A 20,775-nucleotide genomic window follows, 5' to 3' on the forward strand; every position below is an offset into this window, starting at 1 on the left:
AGTAGCTGCTGCCTTGGCAGATAAAAATACTATGACAGTTTTAGATGAAAGCCCCACCCGGGAAATCAGGGGCTCGATAACATGTTTTCTAGGGCCCAAAACTACAGTACGTCTTAGCGCATGGAACATCCTCACCATGTTTGAAACTTCATGACAGCTCAAGTTATCAGAGAGATGGAACATGAATATCCTGTGTGTAAGCGAAAGCAGATGGACTGGTTCTGGACGCACGGTGAAAAGCGATGGCTAAACGTTCTATTCAGGAAAGGATGATTCCTCCTCCAGTGGTCTAGCCATCATTATCAGTAGAACAACTGGCAAATCACTCTTGGAATGGGAACCCATCAATGACCGGTTCATCAGAGCAACACTTGACTCCAAGGACTGCAAGTTCACCATCCTGCAATGCTATTCCCACACCAACGACGCAGAGGAGGAGAACAAGGATGACTGATACGAGCAGCTACAACAAGCAGTATCCTAAGTCCCACAACACGGCATGGTCATGACAGCGGTGGATTTGAATGCAAAGGTTGGAGCAGATAACACAGACTGTGAATAGACTATTGGGCAACAACAGTGAAAAGATTGTTGACTTTTGCCTCAACAACTTTTGCCTCCCTCACAAAGACATCCATAAATTAACATGAAGATCCCCAGATGGTCACAGTCAACCAAGTTGACCACATCATTATCAATAAGAAATGGCGAAGGTGTCTGCAGGATATCAAGTTCCACCGTGGGGCAGATGTCAACAGCGACGACTACCTGGTAATAGCCAAGGTCAGGCTGAAGCTGTGAGCCACACACATACACAATACAACAAGGGCAGAACGTCTTTGACATCAACAAGCTCACATCTCCTGAAATAAAGAAAGCTTTTACCATTGAGCTAAGAAATGTATGGGATAAGATTATTGACCAGTGAGGCAGATCAAGCTGCAGCAAGAGGAGAACTAAGTACTCTATATAAGATCACAAGACAGCTTTGTGGCTGAGTTAGCAACCACACAATGCCAGTCAAAGACAAACAAGGTAAAACAACCAAAGAGGAACAAACTGCAAGATGGGTCCAGCACTTTGAAGAGGTTGTCAACTGGCCAAAGCCTAATGATCCAAAAGACCTACCAACCTCGGATGAGATTGATGGTATTGACACCGGCCCACCAGTTGAAGCAGAGGTCCAAGCAGCCATCAAGGGTTATGAAGACTCTCTGCACACTAAGCTACTTAAAGCTGATGTCAACACAGCTACCAAGGTACTGACTGATATCTTTTGCAAGATCTGGGAGCATGATGTCTTACCACAAGACTAGAGAAAAGGCCTTATCATCAATCTGCCAAAGAAAGGAAACTTCAGCAAATGTGAAAACTGGCAACATACAACTAAACTCAGCAAAAAAAGAAACATCCTCTCACGGTCAGCAAACTTAACATCTGTAAATATTTGTATGAACATAACAAGATACAACAACCGAGACATAAACTGAACAAGTTCCACAGACATGTGACTAACATAAATTGAATAATGTGTCCCAGAACAAAGGGGGGGGGGGTCAAAAGTAACAGTCAGTATCTGGTGTGGCCACCAGCTGCATTAAGTACTGCAGTGCGTCTCCTCCTCATGGTCTGCACCAGATTTGCCAGTTATTGCTGTGAGATGCTACCACTCTTCCACCAAGGCACCTGCAAGTTCCCGGACATTTCTGGGGGGAGAGGCCCTAGCCCTCACCCTCCGATCCAACAGGTCCCAGAGACGTGCTCAATGGGATTGAGATCTGGGCTCTTTGCTGGCCATGGAAGAACACGGGCATTCCTGTCTTGCAGGAAATCACGCACAGAACGAGCCGTATGGCTGGTGGTATTGTCATGCTGTGGCGGGTCATGTCAGGAAGAGCCTGCAGGAAGGGTACCACATGAGGGAGGAGGATGTCTTCCCTGTAACGCACAGCATTGAGACTGCCTGCAATGACAACAAGCACAGTCTGATGATGCTGTGACACACCGCCCCAGACCATGACGGACCCTCCACCTCCAAATAGACCCCGCTCCAGAGTACAGGCCTCGGTGTAATGCTCATTCCTTCGACGATAAATGCGAATCCGACAATCACCGCGACTCGTCAGTGAAGAACACTTTTTGCCAGTCCTGTCTGTTCCAGTGAGGGTGGGTTTGTGCCCATAGGCGATGTTGTTGCCGGTGATGTCTGGTGAGGACTTGCCTTACAACAGGCCTACAAGCCCTCAGTCCAGCCTCTCTCAGCCTTTTCCGGACAGTCTGAGCACTGATGGAGGGATTGTGCGTTCCTGGTGTAACTCGGGCAGTTGTTGCTGCCATCCTGTACCTGTTCCGCAGGTGTGATGTTCGGATGTACCGATCCTGTGCAGGTGTTGTTACACGTGGTCTGCCACTGCGAGGACGATCAGCTGTCCGTCCTGTCTCACCGTAGCGCTGTCTTTGGCGTCTCACAGTACGGACATTGCAATTTATTGCCCTGGCCACATCTGCAGTCCTCATGCCTCCTTGCAGCATGCCTACGGCACGTTCACGCAGATGAGCAGGGACCCTGGGCATTTTTCTTTTGGTGTTTTTCCAGAGTCAGTAGAAAGGCCTCTTTAGTGTCCTAAGTTTTCATAACTGTGATCTTAATTTCCTACCGTCTGTAAGCTGTTAGTGTCTTAACGACCGTTCCACAGGTGCATGTTCATTAATTGTTTATGGTTCATTGAACAAGCACGGGAAACAGTGTTTAAACCCTTTAAAATGAAGATCTGTGAAGTTATTTGGATTTTTACTGATTATCTTTGAAAGACAGGGTCCTTTTTTCGTTTCTTTTTTTGCTGAGTTTATATCTTCTGCAGGATACACCTCAAAAGGATTGACATTGCTGTCAGTGACAAACTCAGACAAGAACAAGCAGGGATCCGCAAAAGAAGAGCATGCATTAACCAGATCTTTGCCCTGCACAACATCATCGAGCAGTGCCGAGTGGAATGCACTCCTCTACATCAACTTTATTGATTTCAAGAATGCATTCGATAGTGTTCACCATCAGAGTTTATGGGGGGTCCTTGGAGCCTACGGAATACCACCTAAGATTGTTAACTGCATTGGGAAGTTCTATGAACACTTCCAATGTAGCATCATCCTTGATAGTTCTCCTACAGTCATTTCAAGTCTGGTGTCAGACAAAGCGGTATCCATTCTTTGATCCTTTTTCTTGTTACCATCGACTGGGTAATGAGTCAAACAACATTTGACAATTCCAGAGGAATCCAGAGGACCCTCTTCCCCCATCTAGAGGACCTTGACTTTGCTGATGATCTGGACCCTATATCATCTAAACACATCCACCTCCAGGAGAAGTTAGACAGACTCTGCATGTATGCTAAACAGACTGGTCTCCATATCAACATACACAAGACCCAAGCCATGAGCATTAATACATCACCAACACCTACAATTACCATTGATGGAGAGGCGCTTAAGTTTGTCCACAACTTCACCTAACTTGTAAGCCTAATCAGCAGTGACAAAGGAGCCAAAAAAACCTCAAGGCCCGACAAAACAAAACCAGAGGAGCTTTCAGTCGACTCCATCCCATATGGAACTCAAAAGTACCAATTGCACATAGGGTTGCACAGTTTGGGGAATATTCAGAGGTGGAAACTTTTCGTCTGAATTAACAGGAATATATGGGGATTAACAGAAGTATATGCAAATTAATATTAATATAATTTATTTCTCTGACTACGTTCCTCCATTGATTCAAAAAAACTTCTCATTCCAGGAGGACAATGAGCTGTGAGGTGTCCGACCATGAGGTGTCCGACTCATAATTTTCACAGTGAATAGAAGTAGAGGGACTTTTGTCAGAGGTTGCTTGCTGTGAGTGCTGAGTGAACTTTATGCACTTGGCCAGATGATTCTGCGTCTTTGTTGCATTATTCACATATGATTTGGCACAGTATTTGCAAATGTACACAGCTTTTCCTTATACATTAGCTGCAGTGAAACGTTTCCACACATCAGATAGCGGCATTTTCCTGTAAAAATTTGAAAAAAATTAGTAAAAAAAACCCGAATACTATTCCATGTACAGATAAATAGTTAAGCAGTCAGATTAAACAACTCCTTTGTAAAATAAACATTTTAAAATGAAACAGGTGAATTAACACTCAGTTAGCAGGCTCAAGCAAGCTAAAACCCACATGGTAGCATAAACTAACTAGCAGAAATTGTTAACAAGATAGAAAAGATTTAAACACACTTTGCTGTAGGCTATTATTTACTAGTTAACCTGTTGCAACGAGCAATCCCGTATCCGGGAGCGTAATTATAGCCTCAAGCTCATTACCATAACGCAACGTTAACTATTCATGAAAATCGCAAATGAAATGAAATAAATATATTGGCTCACAAGCTTAGCCTTTTGTTAACAACACTGTCATCTCAGATTTTCAAAAAATGCTTTTCAACCATAGCTACATAAGCATTTGTGTAAGAGTATTGATAGCTAGCATAGCATTAAGCCTAGCATTCAGCAGGCAACATTTTCACAAAAACAAGAAAAGCATTCAAATAAAATCATTTACCTTTGAAGAACTTCAGATGTTTTCAATGAGGAGACTCTCAGTTAGATAGCAAATGTTCAGTTCTTCCAAAAATATTATTTGTGTAGGAGAAATCGCTCCGTTTTGTTCATCACGAAAAAAACCTGAAAATTCAGTCATTACAATGGCAAACTTTTTTCCAAATTAACTCCATAATATCGACAGAAACATGGGAAACGTTGTTTAGAATCAATCCTCAAGGTGTTTTTCACATATCTATTCGATGATAAATCACTCGTGGCAGTTCGGTTTCTCCTCTGAACAAAATGGAAAAATGCACGCACCTGGAGATTACGCAATAGTTTCGACGGAGGACACCGAGCGGACACCTGGTAAATGTAGTCTCTTATGGTAAATTTTCCAATGATATGCCTACAAATACGTCACAATGCTGCAGACACCTTGGGGAAACGACAGAAAGTGTAGGCTCATTCCTTGCGCATTCACAGCCATTTCAGGAGACATTGGAACACAGCGCATTCAAAATCTGGCTCACTTCCTGTATGAAATTTCATCTTGGTTTCGCCTGTAGCATTAGTACTGTGGCACTCACAGACAATATCTTTGCAGTTTTGGAAACGTCAGAGTGTTTTCTTTCCAAAGCTGTCAATTATATGCATAGTCGAGCATCTTTTCGTGACAAAATATCTTGTTTAAAACGGGAACGTTTTTCATCCAAAAATGAAATACTGCCCCCAGAGGTTCAAGAGGTTATTTTATAAAAAATTATGGATTTTATTATTTTTATTTTACCTTTATTTAACTAGGTAAGTCAGTTATGTCAGAACAAATTCTTATTTTCAATGACGGCCTAGGAAGTGGGTTAACGGCCTTGTTCAGGGGCAGAACGACAGATTTGTACCTTGTCAGCTTGGGGATTCAATCTTACAACCTTTCGGTTACTAGTCCAATGCTCTAACCACAATGTCATATATAATATATTCACCCCACCCAGTATTGTAATCGAAACTTACCAGAAATCATGTAGTCCTTGGCTCAGACAATGTAGTAGTGTGGGCTCAATAGCATCTCATTAGTGTGCAAGATCTTGAGAATCAGATGTATATGTGATGGAAGAATGCACTGTGCATGTAATGGAAGAATGCACTGTGCATGAAAAGGGTTGCAATTCCATTGACTTGGGGATAATTTTACCAAAATATGCCACAAGACCTAGATTTGCCTTATGTGTATCCCACAAAATAAGGTTCACTGTTATAAGCTAACTTTTTTGATGAATTTAAGCAAAATTACCCAAATTCCCGGGCTAAACTTCCTATGGAAAATGACTGGAAAATTTCCGACCCTTTGCAACCCTAATACAGACTCAAACTAATTTCAGGATTTATAATAGCATTGTCAAGTCACTGCTTCTCCAACATCTTCCAGCCAAACAAGATCTCTAACGAGAACCTGTATAGAAGGACGGGCTGTAAGAACATGGTCCCGGAAATAAATATATGCAGGTTGTGTTCACTTGGTCATGTGCTGAGGATGCTGCCAGAAAGGATCCCCAAAGATGCCCTCAGATGGATACCAACTGGAAAGCGCAAGTGACGTAGGCCAAAAACAACATGGTGACGGACAGTGGTGACTGAGCTGGAAGAGATGGGTCTTTCATGGGACAGGGCACAAATTGTGGCAAAAGACAGACACCCGTGGCAGAAGATTGTTTCAGCCTTATGCCCCACCCGGGAAGTAAAGTAAGTATGCAATAATGCAGTCACTAATAAACCTCTTGTAACAGGCAATTTAGAAAATTATAAAGCGTGTTTGGATCCTGGATGCTGATTGAGTGATATGTGGGAGTTGTGGGATCACAACCGTAAAATACCATGACATGTTAATGTCATAATTCCACTGTGCCTCAGCCCTGGCTGTAAATTCAAAAACATCATCTCGTTCGGGAAAACGGCGCCTTCACATTATTTTTCCACGCTAATATTTGGTTTGCAACAGTTGGGAGTTGTATAAAGCCTTCTGTCTGCCTCTGCGATCTGTGCAACAATGTATAATTTTACAAATGTGATCTCTACCTTAGCCCAAGAAGGAACATGAAACTAATAATTCAACATGGAATACGTAAACACTCAGAATTCCATGAATTCATTAACCAGCGCATGTGCGGCCTATGTATGCCAACATCGAATTAATGGAATTTACCGGTTGGAACATTATTGAACATTTATGATAAAAACATCCTAAAGATTGATTGAGTTGAGATTATTTTATTTTTACAGGGACAGTGCACTTTAATCAACGTTTCAGTAAAAGTGCCGGTTTTAGCCAGCCGGCTAATTTTCAACCACACAGTTATTAAAAACAAATACAATATATACAATAGCAACATAGGACAAGCAAGACATAGCAACCAACATAGGACAAGCAAGACATAGCATACAGATTCTATACTTAGTTTGACAAGTTTCTACAACCTGTAATATAACTTTTTGAACTTTTCATCCGACGTTCGGCTGGACCTGGACGTGCGTTTGGATTTGTTTACAAAACGCGCTAACAAAAGAAGCTATTTGAACATAAATGATGGACATTATCGAACAACACAAACATTTATTGTGGAACTGCGATACCTGGGAGTGCATTCTGATGAAGATCATCAAAGGTAAGTGAATATTTATAATGCTATTTCTGACTAATGTTGACTGCGCAACATGGTGGATATTTCTTTTGACTGGTTTGGGCTCTGAGCGCGGTACTCAGATTATGCTTTTTCCGTAAAGTTTTTTTAAAATGTGTGTATCTAAAGTTCCTAAAGTTCCATGCATAACACTTGAATTTTCATCAACATTTATAATGAGTATTTCTGTGAATAAATGTGGCTCACTGCAAAATCACAGCATGTTTTTGAACTAGTGAACATAACACACCAATGTAAAATTAGATTTTTGGATATAAATATGCACTTTATCGAACAAAACATACATGTATTTTGTAACACAAGTCCTATGAGTGTCATCTGATGAAGATCAAAGGTTAGTGATTCATTTTATCTCTATTTGTGCTTTTTGTGACTTCTCTTTGGCTGGAAAAATGGCTGGGTTTTTCTGTGACACAACATAATTGTTTGTGGAGCTTTCGCTGTAAATCATTTTTGAAATCAGACACTGTGGCTGGATTATTTATCTTTAAAATGGTGCCTAATACTTGTATGTTTGAGAAATTTGATTTATGAGATTTCTGTTGATTTGTATTTGGTGCTCTGCATTGTCATTGGCTGTTGGCGAGGGGTTCCGCTAGCGGAACCTAGCGGAACCCCAGTCCTAGACAGGTTAACAATGTTGACATCAGCAAACCGCTTGCCCACACAACGCCGTCCGCCATACACGCTGTCTGCCATCTGCCTGGTACAGTTGAAACCGCGATTCATCCGTGAACAGCACACTTCTCCAGTGGTCCAGTGGCCATCTAAGGTGAGCATTTGCCCACTGAAGTCGATGACGACGCCAAACTGTAGTCAGTTCAAGAGCCTGCTGAGGAGACGACGAGCACGCAGATGAAATTCTTTGGTTGGGCAAATCCAGGTGATACCACAGTTGAAGAAGCCTGGAATGGCGTGGTTACATGTGGACTGTGGTTGTGAGGTCGGTTGGACGTACTGCCAAATTCTCTAAAATTACGTTGGAGGCGGCTTATGGTAGAGAAATTAACATTCAATTCTCTGACCCATCTCAAAGAGGAAGAAGTGATCTTTCATCTTTGTTGTTCTGAGTGGCAGGAGGAGGCAGGAGGAGGAGCTTTGTGTGTAGGAGAGGAGCTTGGTGTGTGAGTGTTTATGTCCACTTGTTCTCATGTCTTTATGGTCTCGTCTCCTTCGCTAATTCTGCTATGACTGTGCACCCTCCCGTTTAAACACACACACATATATATATATATATATATATATATATATATATATAATAAATCAATAAAAATAAATTATTAACATTCTAATTTATGTTTTAGCACGATATTTCAAATGCCAATATCGCAATAATCTGCTGTTCTATTTTTCAACCGATATATATATATAACCGATATGAGGCCTCATGAATTAGAATTTATCAAAATAATTTGATATAGCACCCAGCCCTACTGGTCAGGTAAACACTTTCTACTGAGCAGCTGATCTTCAGCCTCTCTCCCTGTTCCCTCTGTTCCCTCTTTCCCCAGTCCTCTCTCTGTTCTCCCTCTCTGCCCTCACTCGCTTGCTCTGTTCCCCCTTTCCTCTCGCCATTGTCTATATCTCTCTTCTCTCCCTCTCCCACTCTAGAAGAACAAAGAAGGTTCTGCAGCAACAACAAAAAAGTATTCAGACCCCTTCACTTTTTCCACATTTTGTTACATTACAGCCTTATTCTAAAATTGATTAAATACATAAAATTCCTCAATCTACACACAATACCCCATAATGATAGTGAAAACGGATTGCGATTTTTTTTGCAAATGTATTAAAAATAATAAACAAAAACATTTATTCAAACCATTTGCTATGACACTAGAAAATTAACTCCAGTGCATCCTGTTTCCATTGATCATCTTCTTTGTGATGTTCCTACAACTTCATTGTCCATCTATGGTGAATTCAATTGATTGGACAAGATTTGGAAAGGCACACACCGGCCTATATAAGGTCCCACAAAAAATTTCTGCAGCATTGCAAGTCCCTAAGAAGTCAACAGTGCCCTGCATTATTATTAAATGGAAGAAGTTTGAAACGACCAATACTCTTCCTAGAGCTGGCCGCCTGGCCAAACTGATTAATCTGGGGAGAAGGGCCTTGGTCAGGGAGGTGAACAAGAACCCGATGGTCACTCCGACAAAGCTCCAGCGTTCCTCTGTGGAGATGGGAGAACCTTCCAGAAGAACAACCATCTCTGCATCACTCCACCAATCAGGCCTTTATGGTAGAGTGGCCAGACTGAAGCCACACCTCAGTGATAGGCACATGACACCCGGCTTGGAGTTTGGCGAAAGACACCTAAAGGACTCTCAGACCATGAGAAACAAGATTCTCTTGTCTGATGAAACCAAGATTAAACTCTTTGGCCTGAATGCCAAGAGCCACATCTGGAAGAAACCTGGCACTATCCCTACGGTGAAGCATGGTGGTGACAGCATCATGCTGTGGGGATGTTTACAGCTGCAGGGACTAGGAGACTAGTCAGAATTGAGGGAAAGATGAACGGAGCAAAGTATAGGGAGATCCTTGATGAAATCCTGCTCCAGAGCACTCAGGACCTCAGACAGGGGGCGAAGGTTCACCTTCCAACAGGACAAGTGGCCCAGCCAGAGCCCGGACTTGAACATCTCTGGAGAGACATGAAAATATATGTGTAGCGACGCTCCCCATCCAACCTGACAGAGCTAACGTAACAAAATGTGGAAAAAGTGAAGGGGTCTGAATACTTTCCGAATGCACCGTATATGACATGATAGGGACCTACCAACACATCCACTACTGAAGAGTCCTGAGAACATAGTAATGGTCTAACAGACAATAAAAACGATTGGCATAATAAAGCATTTGCCACCAATATGGAGGGTAGTTAGCCAAATTCTAAACAGTGTCTATGGCTCTAGTTGAAATTAGGCCGCACCCTAGATACAACAACGTGCTGGTCCATCATTGTTCCTCCTTTGGTCTCACCTGTGACACCAGAGCATCTCATAATAAAATGTGTTCTGTGATTGGCTAACATTGTAGTCTGAGGTTGACTGACAGTGGCCTGTGGGCTCGTACCTGTGACACCAGAGTGTCTCGTGTCCGGGGAAGGACTGGATGAGGTCAGTACACAGCTCCATCTCCTGGTGGAAGAGCTGGGGCATGGCCGGCACCAAGGACTGGTCCTCTGGGGTGGCGGGAGAGGGGCAGGGAGCTGCTGCTGTGGCCTCTCCGTTAGCCTGGTGGTGGGGGTGGCCTGGCTGGGGGTCCGGGCTGGGACTGCGAGGGCTGGAGCTGCCGAGGCTGGGCCAAGGGGCATGGTGGTGGTGCATGGACTGGCTGAGCTCCCTGACCAGGGCCTTGAGCAGGAACTGTCGGTAGTGAAAGCCACTGTGGTCCGACACGTGCATGGAGACCCACTCACGCATGGAGGACAGCTCATCATGGAGGACCTGGGAAAAGAGGAGGAGAGGTGACCTCATTCAAGCAAGGTTTTCCATTCAAAGGTATTTGCCCTATGCTAACCAACATAAAGAGGACATTGAATTGCAGGTGTACATGCTCAGACAAACAGCAATTTTTAACAATAAAACAATGTATGTTATGGTTGGCATTATACTTGTGCACACTAGAGAAAAAAAAGAGAGAGGGAAATTATTTGGCTTCTTATAGACATGATTTGAACAATCAAACTCTATCAGGACAGCCATTACAAGAACCAAACCCCAATGGGTGATCAGAAAGTAGGCCTATCCTATCATAACAGGAAGTGCCTATTAAAGTATCATTGCTACAGTCTACTCTGTCACAGTCCTATATCCCTGGTTCTAATAAACAGTAGCATCTTTCCATATCCTAGGTGTGCCTAGGATATGGAAAGAAAATTAGGAACGGATCAACTGAGCCACAACACTCCACCTTTAAATCCCTAGGACTCTTATTTTAGGATCAGGCCTTAGGGATTTGCTGCATTAATGCCTGCACTGTCCCCAGATCAGTTAAATGGACAAGAAAGTTCCTGTCCTCCTCAACATTCAGTGACAGGCCAGAGATATGAGGCAGCGGGGGCTGGAGACACACAGACCCTGGTCATATTGTATAAGCCATGCTAGCTGCATGATACATTCATAGCTAGTTGCCGGGCTAGACAAGCACGCACAAATGTTTTCTGTCAGTGTTACATTGAAAGAGCTGTTAATGTTTTGCCAGAGACCATGAGCATACAATTAAGAGGCAGAGCGAGAGAAGCAGAGCGAGAGAGAGAGGCAGAGAGAGAGAGAGGCAGAGAGAGAGGCAGAGAGAGACCCAATCTCATCCTACTCCTACCTTCAGGTTGCCCTGGGCCATGTTCTGCAGGACCCAGATACGGTGCGACCAGGCGTTGTAGTTGCTAGGGTAGCGGCTGGCGGCGTCGGCGCATACCTTCATCTCGTCGTGTAGAACCCTGTGGAGGCGCTCACTAAGCCGAGTCCTCTCTGCTGCGTCACGCAGGCCACTGTCACGCTGCTCCTTCCTGTCCGAGCTGGGGGGAGAACACTCCTGTAGCACCTGCTGTAGTACCCAGCGCCTGGAAACACAGGTGGAATGTTTAACTATATACACTGACTGAACACACACACACCTCAAATACCCTCGGCTCCCAAAACAGCCCTAAACCCAGAACCAACCGAACCCATAGTAAGCATCTGGTTCAACAACAGAGCCAGGACAAAAGGCCTGGATAATATCAATACAAAACAGCTACGTAAGTGACCTATTCATCTGCGATGACATTCTCAGAATGCATTGTGCAACCACAGCCTTCTCAGGCTGTTAAACACTTTGCTGGCCAGATGAGGGGTCATTTTGGGTCAGAGATCATGTCACGTGGTTAAAGGATTTTTTAAATCAATAATGACTAAATGATGTGTACATTTAACGTAGAATTATAACTAATAGAATTCTATCCTGTCTGATGAAGAATGTTTGTACATAGGCCAAGAGGAAGGGTTAACAGACAACTTGTGATCACAGTGAAACTAACAACAGGAAGGATGTCTGGTCCCCAACCAGGGAGGGGAGAAACCGTTGGGCTTGCAGTAGATTGTGTAACATGTGGTAGCATATGCTAAGCAATATGTATGTGTTGGAATGGAATTGAAAAGCAGCTTTGTCATTGCCTTAGAGGGACATTTATGACGAAATGAGAGGTATATAAACCAATGTACATGAAATGATGGGTAGAGCTCTCGAGAATAAACGTCACTGGCTATTTTTGACTGGTCTCCGTCTGTTTCATTTCCCCCAAAACCTTACAAACTCTGGGTACAGACTGAGTATTTTAATTTAATTGGTTAATGAACACATAAGAACAAAATTCATCGAACACATGTACAGACCATATACGGCCATATACAGTTCCTTCAGAAACCATTCACACCTTGACTTTCTACACATTTTGTTGTGCTACAACGTGGTATTAAAATGCATTTAATTGTAATTTTTTTTGTCAACAATCTACACAAAATACTCTAATGTCAAAGTGGAAAACGAATTCTAACATTTGTAAAAGACATATAGTACCAGTCTATTGTTTCGGGGACACCTAGTCATTCAACCTTTTTTCTTTATTTTGACTATTTTCTACATGGTAGAATAATAGTGAAGATGTCAAAACTATGAAATACAACATAATACTACAATGATGAAGTAACCCCAAAAAAGTGTTAAACAAATCAAAATATATTTTAAATTTGAGATTCTTCAAAGTAGCCACCCTTTGCCTTGATGACAGCTTTGCACATTCTTGGCATTCTCTCATCCAGCTTCACCTGGAATGCTTTTCCAACCGTCTTGAAGGAGCTACCACATATGCTGAGCACTTGTTGGCTGCTTTTCCTTCACTCTGCGGTCCGACTCATCCCAAACCATCTCAATTGGGTTAAGGTCAGGTGATTGTGGAGGTCAGGTCATCTGATGAAGCACTCCATCACTCTTCCTTGGTCAAATAGCCCTTACACAGACTGGGGGTGAGTTGGGTCATTGTCCTGTTGAAAAACAAATAATAGTCCCACTAAGCGCAAACCAGATGGGATGGCGTTTCGCTGCAGAATGCTGTGGTAACCATGCTAGTTAAGTGTGCCTTGAATCCTAAATGAATCACTGACAGTGTCACCAGCAAAGCACCCCCACAACCATCACAACTCCTTCTCCATGCTTCACAGTGGCAGGGATGCAAACTGGTGAGGGCCCAAAAAGGTGACCCATTTTCTTTGCACTGAAATACACAAAACATCCCTGCTAAGGGGATTTTTTTATTGTAAATCGGCTTTAAAATTCAAATTTCTAGTGCCTTTCACGCTGAATCCCTTCTTGAAATGCAGCTTAACTGTGTACTAATTAAACAACAAAGAATATGATCTACATGGTCAGTCTCTGTGTGTAAAATAAAAAGTGGTTAATGTGAACCTAACTCATAGCTAAACATTTCAAGGAAAACAATCCAATGTTATTTGTTGCCATACTTTACTGCACATGACACTCAAGTCCACAAAATAAACAATACATTAATATTTTATACTGGTTTATGTAGTCGAGTCAATATAATACCACATACAGTTTAGGTCAATATTTTCTCAAAGGAAGGAGTTATTTCAAGATAATCTGGAAATTTAGCTAGTTAACTCATTGATCCAGTTTTCAGGAACAAGTCCCTCTGATGCTGCACGTTCCAACAGATCTGAACATTTCTGAGGGAAAGTTAAACGAAACCCAAATAGAACTCTTTCCTATACCCACATACATTTTCACAACACTTTCTTAAAAAAAATATCTGAATTGCAAACATAAAAACATAGCCCATCAAATTAAGGTAAATGGTGGCAGAAAACAGGCCTCGGATGCTGCGTCCTAAGCCAGTAACAATGTGAGATTTATTTGACAAAGGGAGAGGACTGGAGGGAAGGAGAGGACTGGAGGGAAGGAGAGGGCTGGGTAGAGGGTTTGCCCCTACTTCTTTTTCATAACCCGGACAAGAATTTCAAGTGCCCGCTTGCTCTGTTTTGCGGCATGCTTGAGCCTTGCCCTCTTGTCCTCTTCAGCTGCCGCCGTCTTGCTCTCCTGAGCACTTCCAGATGGCTGACAGCCATACCCGAGATGTCATCTTCGGGCTTCCAGCAGACTCCGCTGCCACTGGGTCTTGTCTACTGTTCCTGCAGACATGATGTTTCTGCAGAGCCTTCAGTCCACCTCTCCAAACCTTGCATCCTCCCGTTTAAACATCTCCACTGCGGTCTTCTGCCTGGTCTGCAGGGTGTACTTCACAGTCTGTATTGCATTGAAAGTTGAGATGTTCATGTTGGTGCTTCATGTATCAATGATGTCGTTCATCCAGCTAAATAAAGATTCCACCCTGGGACCATGAAAGACAGAGAGGGCACCTTTTACCACATTACCCAGGGCTGGATACAGTGTCTGGGCCAAGACATGAGCCCACCACTCCTCCATTTCATCTCCCTCCGTGAAGCTGGCCAGGCATGAATCAATGTTGTATCGCATGATCTCTTAGTGGAGATCACTGTTGGCAGGTGAGAGGTGGCCCAACATTGCGCTCAGCTTCTTCAACTGGATCGCTACCTGCCTCTCAAAATCGGGTCCAGAGCAGACAGTGACCTCAGTGTGTGACTTTGCAAGGCTTTGGTGACCTTCTCCATGAAAGACTTCAGCAGCTGAAATATAGAACACCACAAAACTGTTTTGAAACAATGAGAAAAAAAGATAAAGTATTAAATGTAATTCAATTGTAGGGTACTAACAGCATGATTAGGATTCCTGGTTCGTTCTGAATCCATCTGATTCCTGCCCCACATGCATCTTCTCCTTAAGTACCATCACTCCCATAGTCTTGGGTGACACTTTAGTGATGTATTCAGCATTGAACGGTTTCAAGCTGCTTGTCGTGGAGCATATGTACCAACGTCTGGCTACCCTGTGAATGTAAAACAAACTGTTGTAAAATACAACATTATATATACAAGTGTAACCAACAGTCGCAGATAGAAAATACCCACCTGGGAAACCATTACGTGTTCCATCAGGATAGGCAGTACACCCACGTAAATGCTGAGTTGTAGGTCAGTTGTAGTGCCCTCATGCCACACCTTCCTGGTCACTCTTCTTTCTGTCTTTTCCTTGATTTGTCATACCTGTGAAAACAGAATCAGTAAGTTAAGTGTAAATAAGGTACATTTTTCCATTACAGACCACAAAGGGAAGCACAGCCGAGAGCTTCCCAGTGACACGAGCCTACCAGTCGAGCAAAACTACTTCTATGCTAGCTTCAAGGCAAATAACACTAAAATATGCTTCTACACCTGCATTGCTTGCTGTTTGGGGTTTTAGGCTGAGTTTCTGTACAGCACTTTGAGATATCAGCTGATGTACGAAGGGCTATATAAATAAATTTGATTTGATTTGACATGCATGAAAGCACCAGCTGTTCTGGACGACTGTGTGATCAAGCTCTCCGTGGCAGATGTGAGTAAGACTTTAAACAGGTCAACATTCACAATGCCGCAGGATGACCAACTGGCAGCCTTCATTGACATTTTCAACCTCTCCCTGTCCGAGTCTGTAATACCAACATGTTTCCAGCAGACCACCATAGTCCCTGTGCACAAGAACACTAAGGTAACCTGCCTAAATGACTACCGACCCGTAGCACTCACGTCTGTAGCCATGAAGTGCTTTGAAAGGCTGGACATGGCTCACATCAACACCATTTTCCCAGAAACACTAGACCAACTCAAATTTGCATAACAGCGTAACAGATGATGCAATCTCCATTGCACTCCTTTCCCACCTGGAGAAAAGGAACCTATGTGAGAATGCTATTCATTGACTACAGCTCAGAGTTCAACACCATAGTGACCTCAAAGCGCATCAAAAAGCAAAGGACCCTGGGACTAAACACCTCCCTCTGCAACTGGATCTTGGACTTCCTGACGGGCTGCCACCAGGTAGGTAACAACACATCTGCCACACTGATCCTCACCACAGGGGCCCCTCAGGGGTGCGTGCCCAGTCCCCTCCTGTACTCCCTGTTCACTCATGACTGGACGGCCAGGCAAGACTCCAACACCATCATTAAGTTTGCTGATGACACAACAGTGGTAGGCTTGATCACCAAAAACGACGAGACATCCTATAAGGAGGTGGTCAGAGACCTGGCCGTGTGGTGCCAGGACAACAACCTCTCCCTCAACGTGATCAAGACAAAGGAGATGATTGTGGACTACAGGAAAAGGAGGACAGAGAACTCCCCCCATTCTCATCAACTGGGCTGTAGTGGAGTAGGTTGAGAGCTTCAAGTTCCTTGGTGTCCACATCACCAACAAACTAACATGGTCCAAGCACACCAAGACAGTCATGAAGAGGGCACAAAGCCTATTCCCCCCCAGGAGACTGAAAATATTTGCCATGGGTCCTCAGATCCTCATAAGGTTCTACAGCTGCACCATCGAAAGCATCCTGAGGGGTTGCATCACTGCCTGGTATGGCAACTGCTCGGCCTCCAACAGCAAGGCACTACAGAGGGTAATGCGTACGGCCCAGTACATCACTGGGGCCAAGCTTTCTGCCATCCATGACCTCTATAACAGGCGGTGTCAGAAGAAGGCCATAAAAATGGTTAAAGACTCCAGCCACCCTAGTCATAGACTGTTCTCTCTGCTACCGCACGGTAAGCGGTGCCCGAGCGCCAAGTCTAGGTCCAAGAGGCTTCTAAACAGCTTCTACCCCCAAGCCATAAGACTCCCGAACATCAATAAAATGGCTACCCAGACTATATCAGCTGATATCTCAAAGTGCTGTACAGAAACCCAGCCTAAAACCCCAAACAGCAAGCAATGCAGGTGTTGAAGCACAGAATGCTGTACAATGGGTTCATTATTGCTATTTTACTGCTGCTCTTTAATTGCTTGTAAGTAAGCATTTCACTGTAAGGTCTGCACCTATTGTATTTGACGCATGTGGCTAATAACATTTGAACATAGAACTAGTGATGATGTTCACCTTTTCTGTTGAGGTCCTCGTGCAAAGACTTGATCCGCGCTTGTGCCTTCTCGCTCACGTGGTGTTTTTTATAAATGTGTTCCAGTGTGTCCTATTACAGATCCTGGTCTTCGTTGCTCGGGAATCCATAGTAACAGCATTCTGTGTGTTGAAATGCTGACATCATATGCAGACAGCCAGCGATGGGGCACAAACCTCTGAGGATTGGAGGCAGGGATGTTCAGGTACGGGCATATAACCTTGAGGTGCATCACTTGACAAAAAGAGAGAGACTATGAAATTATAAAATTCCATACACTGCCCCTTTATTGTTCTTTGTAATTTAGGAACGCACATAAACACAATAGATTTGGAATAAATTCAGTATGATGAATTCATGAATAAAGATGTAATTCATTGAGTGATAAGTAAATTCCAAACTTTAAAATATACTTGTTTTTACTTGATCTGGAGACCGCTGATGATCAGTGTACTGATCATTGAAGAGCTGCTCAAGGTGGTGGTCGAAGGGCTCTGCAAACTTCTTTGCTGCATTGTGGATGTGATGACAGGAGACTCCATCAATGTCGAGCAGGGTTGGAAGGATCCTTGTCTCGATGCCGGTCTTGCTACCTCTCATGACGCTACAAGAATGTTATGGTTGAAGAAGTCGCAGAGCACGCTGTCCAAGCTGACGGCATTCACCTTTATGACCTCCAGGGACCCCAAGTACTCCACCACCACCTTTCCCATGTCATCATGGTAGTAGCTTACCAGCATGGAGAGGACCTTCAAAAATCAAACCAAACCAAATCAGTTATTTTGTCAAATGCACAGTAAACAGATGTTGACTGGACAATTAAATGCGTTCTACTTGAGCTCTCCAAAAGTGTAAGATAAGATTAAAACAAGATACAAGTAGTGCAAATAGAGTGAATAGAATGCCAAATTGATAAGATAACAATAATTAAATATGAGAACAACCTTTTTGTTGCTGTTAGATGTGCTCTCATCCAAGTTCAAAGAAAAAGGAAACCTCAGGTATGAGAAGGTCCTTTCGGAGAAGGTCCGCCCTAGGCCATTGACCATCTTGTCGGATGCCGCTGTTCACGAGAGCTTCATCCTCTCCAAAGCCACCTTGTCAACGGCAAGATGTTGCACTAGCTCAGCAATTACTGGAGCAATAGCAAAGGGGAGGGAATGCTCTGCTAGGACACCAAGGACCACAGCCTATGTCATGACTTGCTCTCCTGGATCAAAGGTGCCGACTAAACAAACGTTTCTCAAGACCCCCCTCTCCTGGGGGAGTTGGCCAGTTTTATGACGGTCATAAATACCTTGCAGGAACTGTCTCTCCCTGGCCATGCAGTATTGAGGGGAAATAACCCTTTGTTACAAGCAGATTCTTCCCGCTAAAATTACAACATCCAAAAGTGGATAATGAAACAACATTCCTAACACAAAGAATGTGGGAAATGGTCAGGAGGGACTTAAAGAACAATCATGTAAGCATTTATTGTTTGGTGATATCATTAAAGAAGTTATAATGGAAACATTGTAACTAAGAGTTTCCAATGTATGTCAGAGTTACATCTAAATGTTGTAAAACTTCGATAATTAAATATGAAACTATTTGTGAGAAGATGAAATGTGATTTTAGCCTTCGAAATGAGATAATTGTGTTGCATGTAAAGTTTTACCCAGTCATTAACCATGCCCACATGAGCACAGACCTGCCAAAAGGATGGAACACCCTTTTTTCAGAGTGCTTATAAAGGACTCCTAACGAAATTGACATTAGACCAGAAAACGTGGAGCGGTGGCAGGGTTGCTACTGTCGTAAGGACATGGTGATCTTTGGTGGACAACCAGAGACTTACACAACCAGAGACTTTGTCAAATTTTTCGTAACAGACGGATCGGGCGATTTCAACAGAGAAAGACGACAGACATACAAGCATAAATATCAGGGATGCAAACTGGTGAGGGACCAAAAAGGTGGCACTTTTGTTTTGCACTGAAACATGCAAAAAATCCCTGCAGGGTGAAATGCAGGTTTCAACTAATTAAACAACATATGATCAAGAATAGAATATGATCTACATGATCAGTCTCTGTGTGCAAAATAAAGTGGTTAATGTGAACCTAACTCACAGCTAAAAAATTTAAAGAAAGCCATCCAATTTAATTTGTTGCCTAGACTGTTCCAAGGATCGGGCAATTTCAACAGAAAAAGACAGACATACAAGCGTAATAATGTACATTGCATTTCCAAATCCGAATGAGCGGTTGGTAGGCTGCCAAATATCCATACTGACGATGAGCGTATTATTCAACTGTACGTACGATAGTTTAATTAATTTGTCTCTCCTTCTCCCGCTCTTTCTTTTCCCACCCCTTTTCATTGTGTAACAAGCTGTCATATCGGTTTAGTACACTAGGGACTTTTTATTGCATTATGTTAGTAATGAACGTATAATCTATCCTCTGTGTTTATATAATTCTGTGTGATTATTTAGTTAGTAAATAATTAAACCAATTTGTGTATCGCTGAGCCATCAAGTAGACTAGGGTTTGTGCAGATTTAACGGATTATGCGACATTCAGAATGAGACTGATATAAGGAAATTATTGACTGCTATGATAGAGATTGATATTTGAGTTAATTCGGAAAACAGTAACTCATTAAACAAACTTTTCCCGCGGGGCCCCAGGTTACTAATGAGTTAATTGTTACACGATTAATTTAATCATGTAATAATTACACAGTTAATTATTCAATAAATAGCATGTCATCGCATTAATGATAGTCATGTCACAACACCTAGAAGACACAAGTGTAAATTGCTCAAAAGTGTTTATTTCACCTACACTAAAGGTTCTCAAATAGTGATGCTAATGACCTAACACACGTACCTCTACATTTGCTATGCGGTCGACAGTGGGCACAGGAAGCTGAGCCTCTTGTTCCCTAATCTTCTCTGGCCCCTGGTGGAATGGTGCTGGTGGTGGGCAGTATCTGGGCTACACTGCACGTTATTACGTTGTACACAGTCTACCTGTGCTGTTCTACAATGTGCCAGAAGAGCATGAGACCCTTTGTTGGCATAAATGATCTATTTCAGGCAGAGTACACCTGGCATACCCCTTTTTATCGACCTTATTGAAAAACTGAGAAAGAGGGAAAGTGTGTGGTGTTCCTTTCACCTCTATAGTAGAGGTTGACCAATTCATCGGGATGGGCAATTAATTAGGGCCGATTTCACGTTTTCATAACAATCGGAAATCTGTATTTTTGGGCGCCGATTTTGCCTATTTTTTTTAATATATTTTTTTAGGCCTTTATTTAACTAGGCAAGTCAGTTAAGAACACATCCTTATTATCACGGACGGCCTAGGAACGGTGGGTTAACTGCCTTGTTCAGGGGCAGAACGATAGATTTTCACCTTGTCAGCTCGGGGGATCCATTC

The 20,775-nt window shown here is 43.0% G+C and overlaps 1 protein-coding gene across 2 annotated transcripts in view; it reads right to left on the reverse strand.

Annotated features, from left to right (window-relative positions):
* LOC112248885 (protein prenyltransferase alpha subunit repeat-containing protein 1) overlaps positions 1 to 20,775 on the reverse strand; it is a 115,341-nt gene that overhangs the window by 56,499 nt on the left and 38,067 nt on the right. For both annotated transcript variants that reach the window (XM_042320813.1, XM_024418280.2), the window contains exons 5-6: positions 11,602 to 11,842; positions 10,354 to 10,727 (exon numbers count right to left, since the gene is read on the reverse strand). In XM_042320813.1, coding sequence (XP_042176747.1) covers positions 10,354 to 10,727; positions 11,602 to 11,842 — 615 coding nt within the window. The remainder of the gene's footprint in view (positions 1 to 10,353; positions 10,728 to 11,601; positions 11,843 to 20,775) is intronic.

This window comes from Oncorhynchus tshawytscha, linkage group LG04 (assembly GCF_018296145.1).
Source record: "Oncorhynchus tshawytscha isolate Ot180627B linkage group LG04, Otsh_v2.0, whole genome shotgun sequence".
Lineage (NCBI taxonomy): Eukaryota > Metazoa > Chordata > Actinopteri > Salmoniformes > Salmonidae > Oncorhynchus > Oncorhynchus tshawytscha.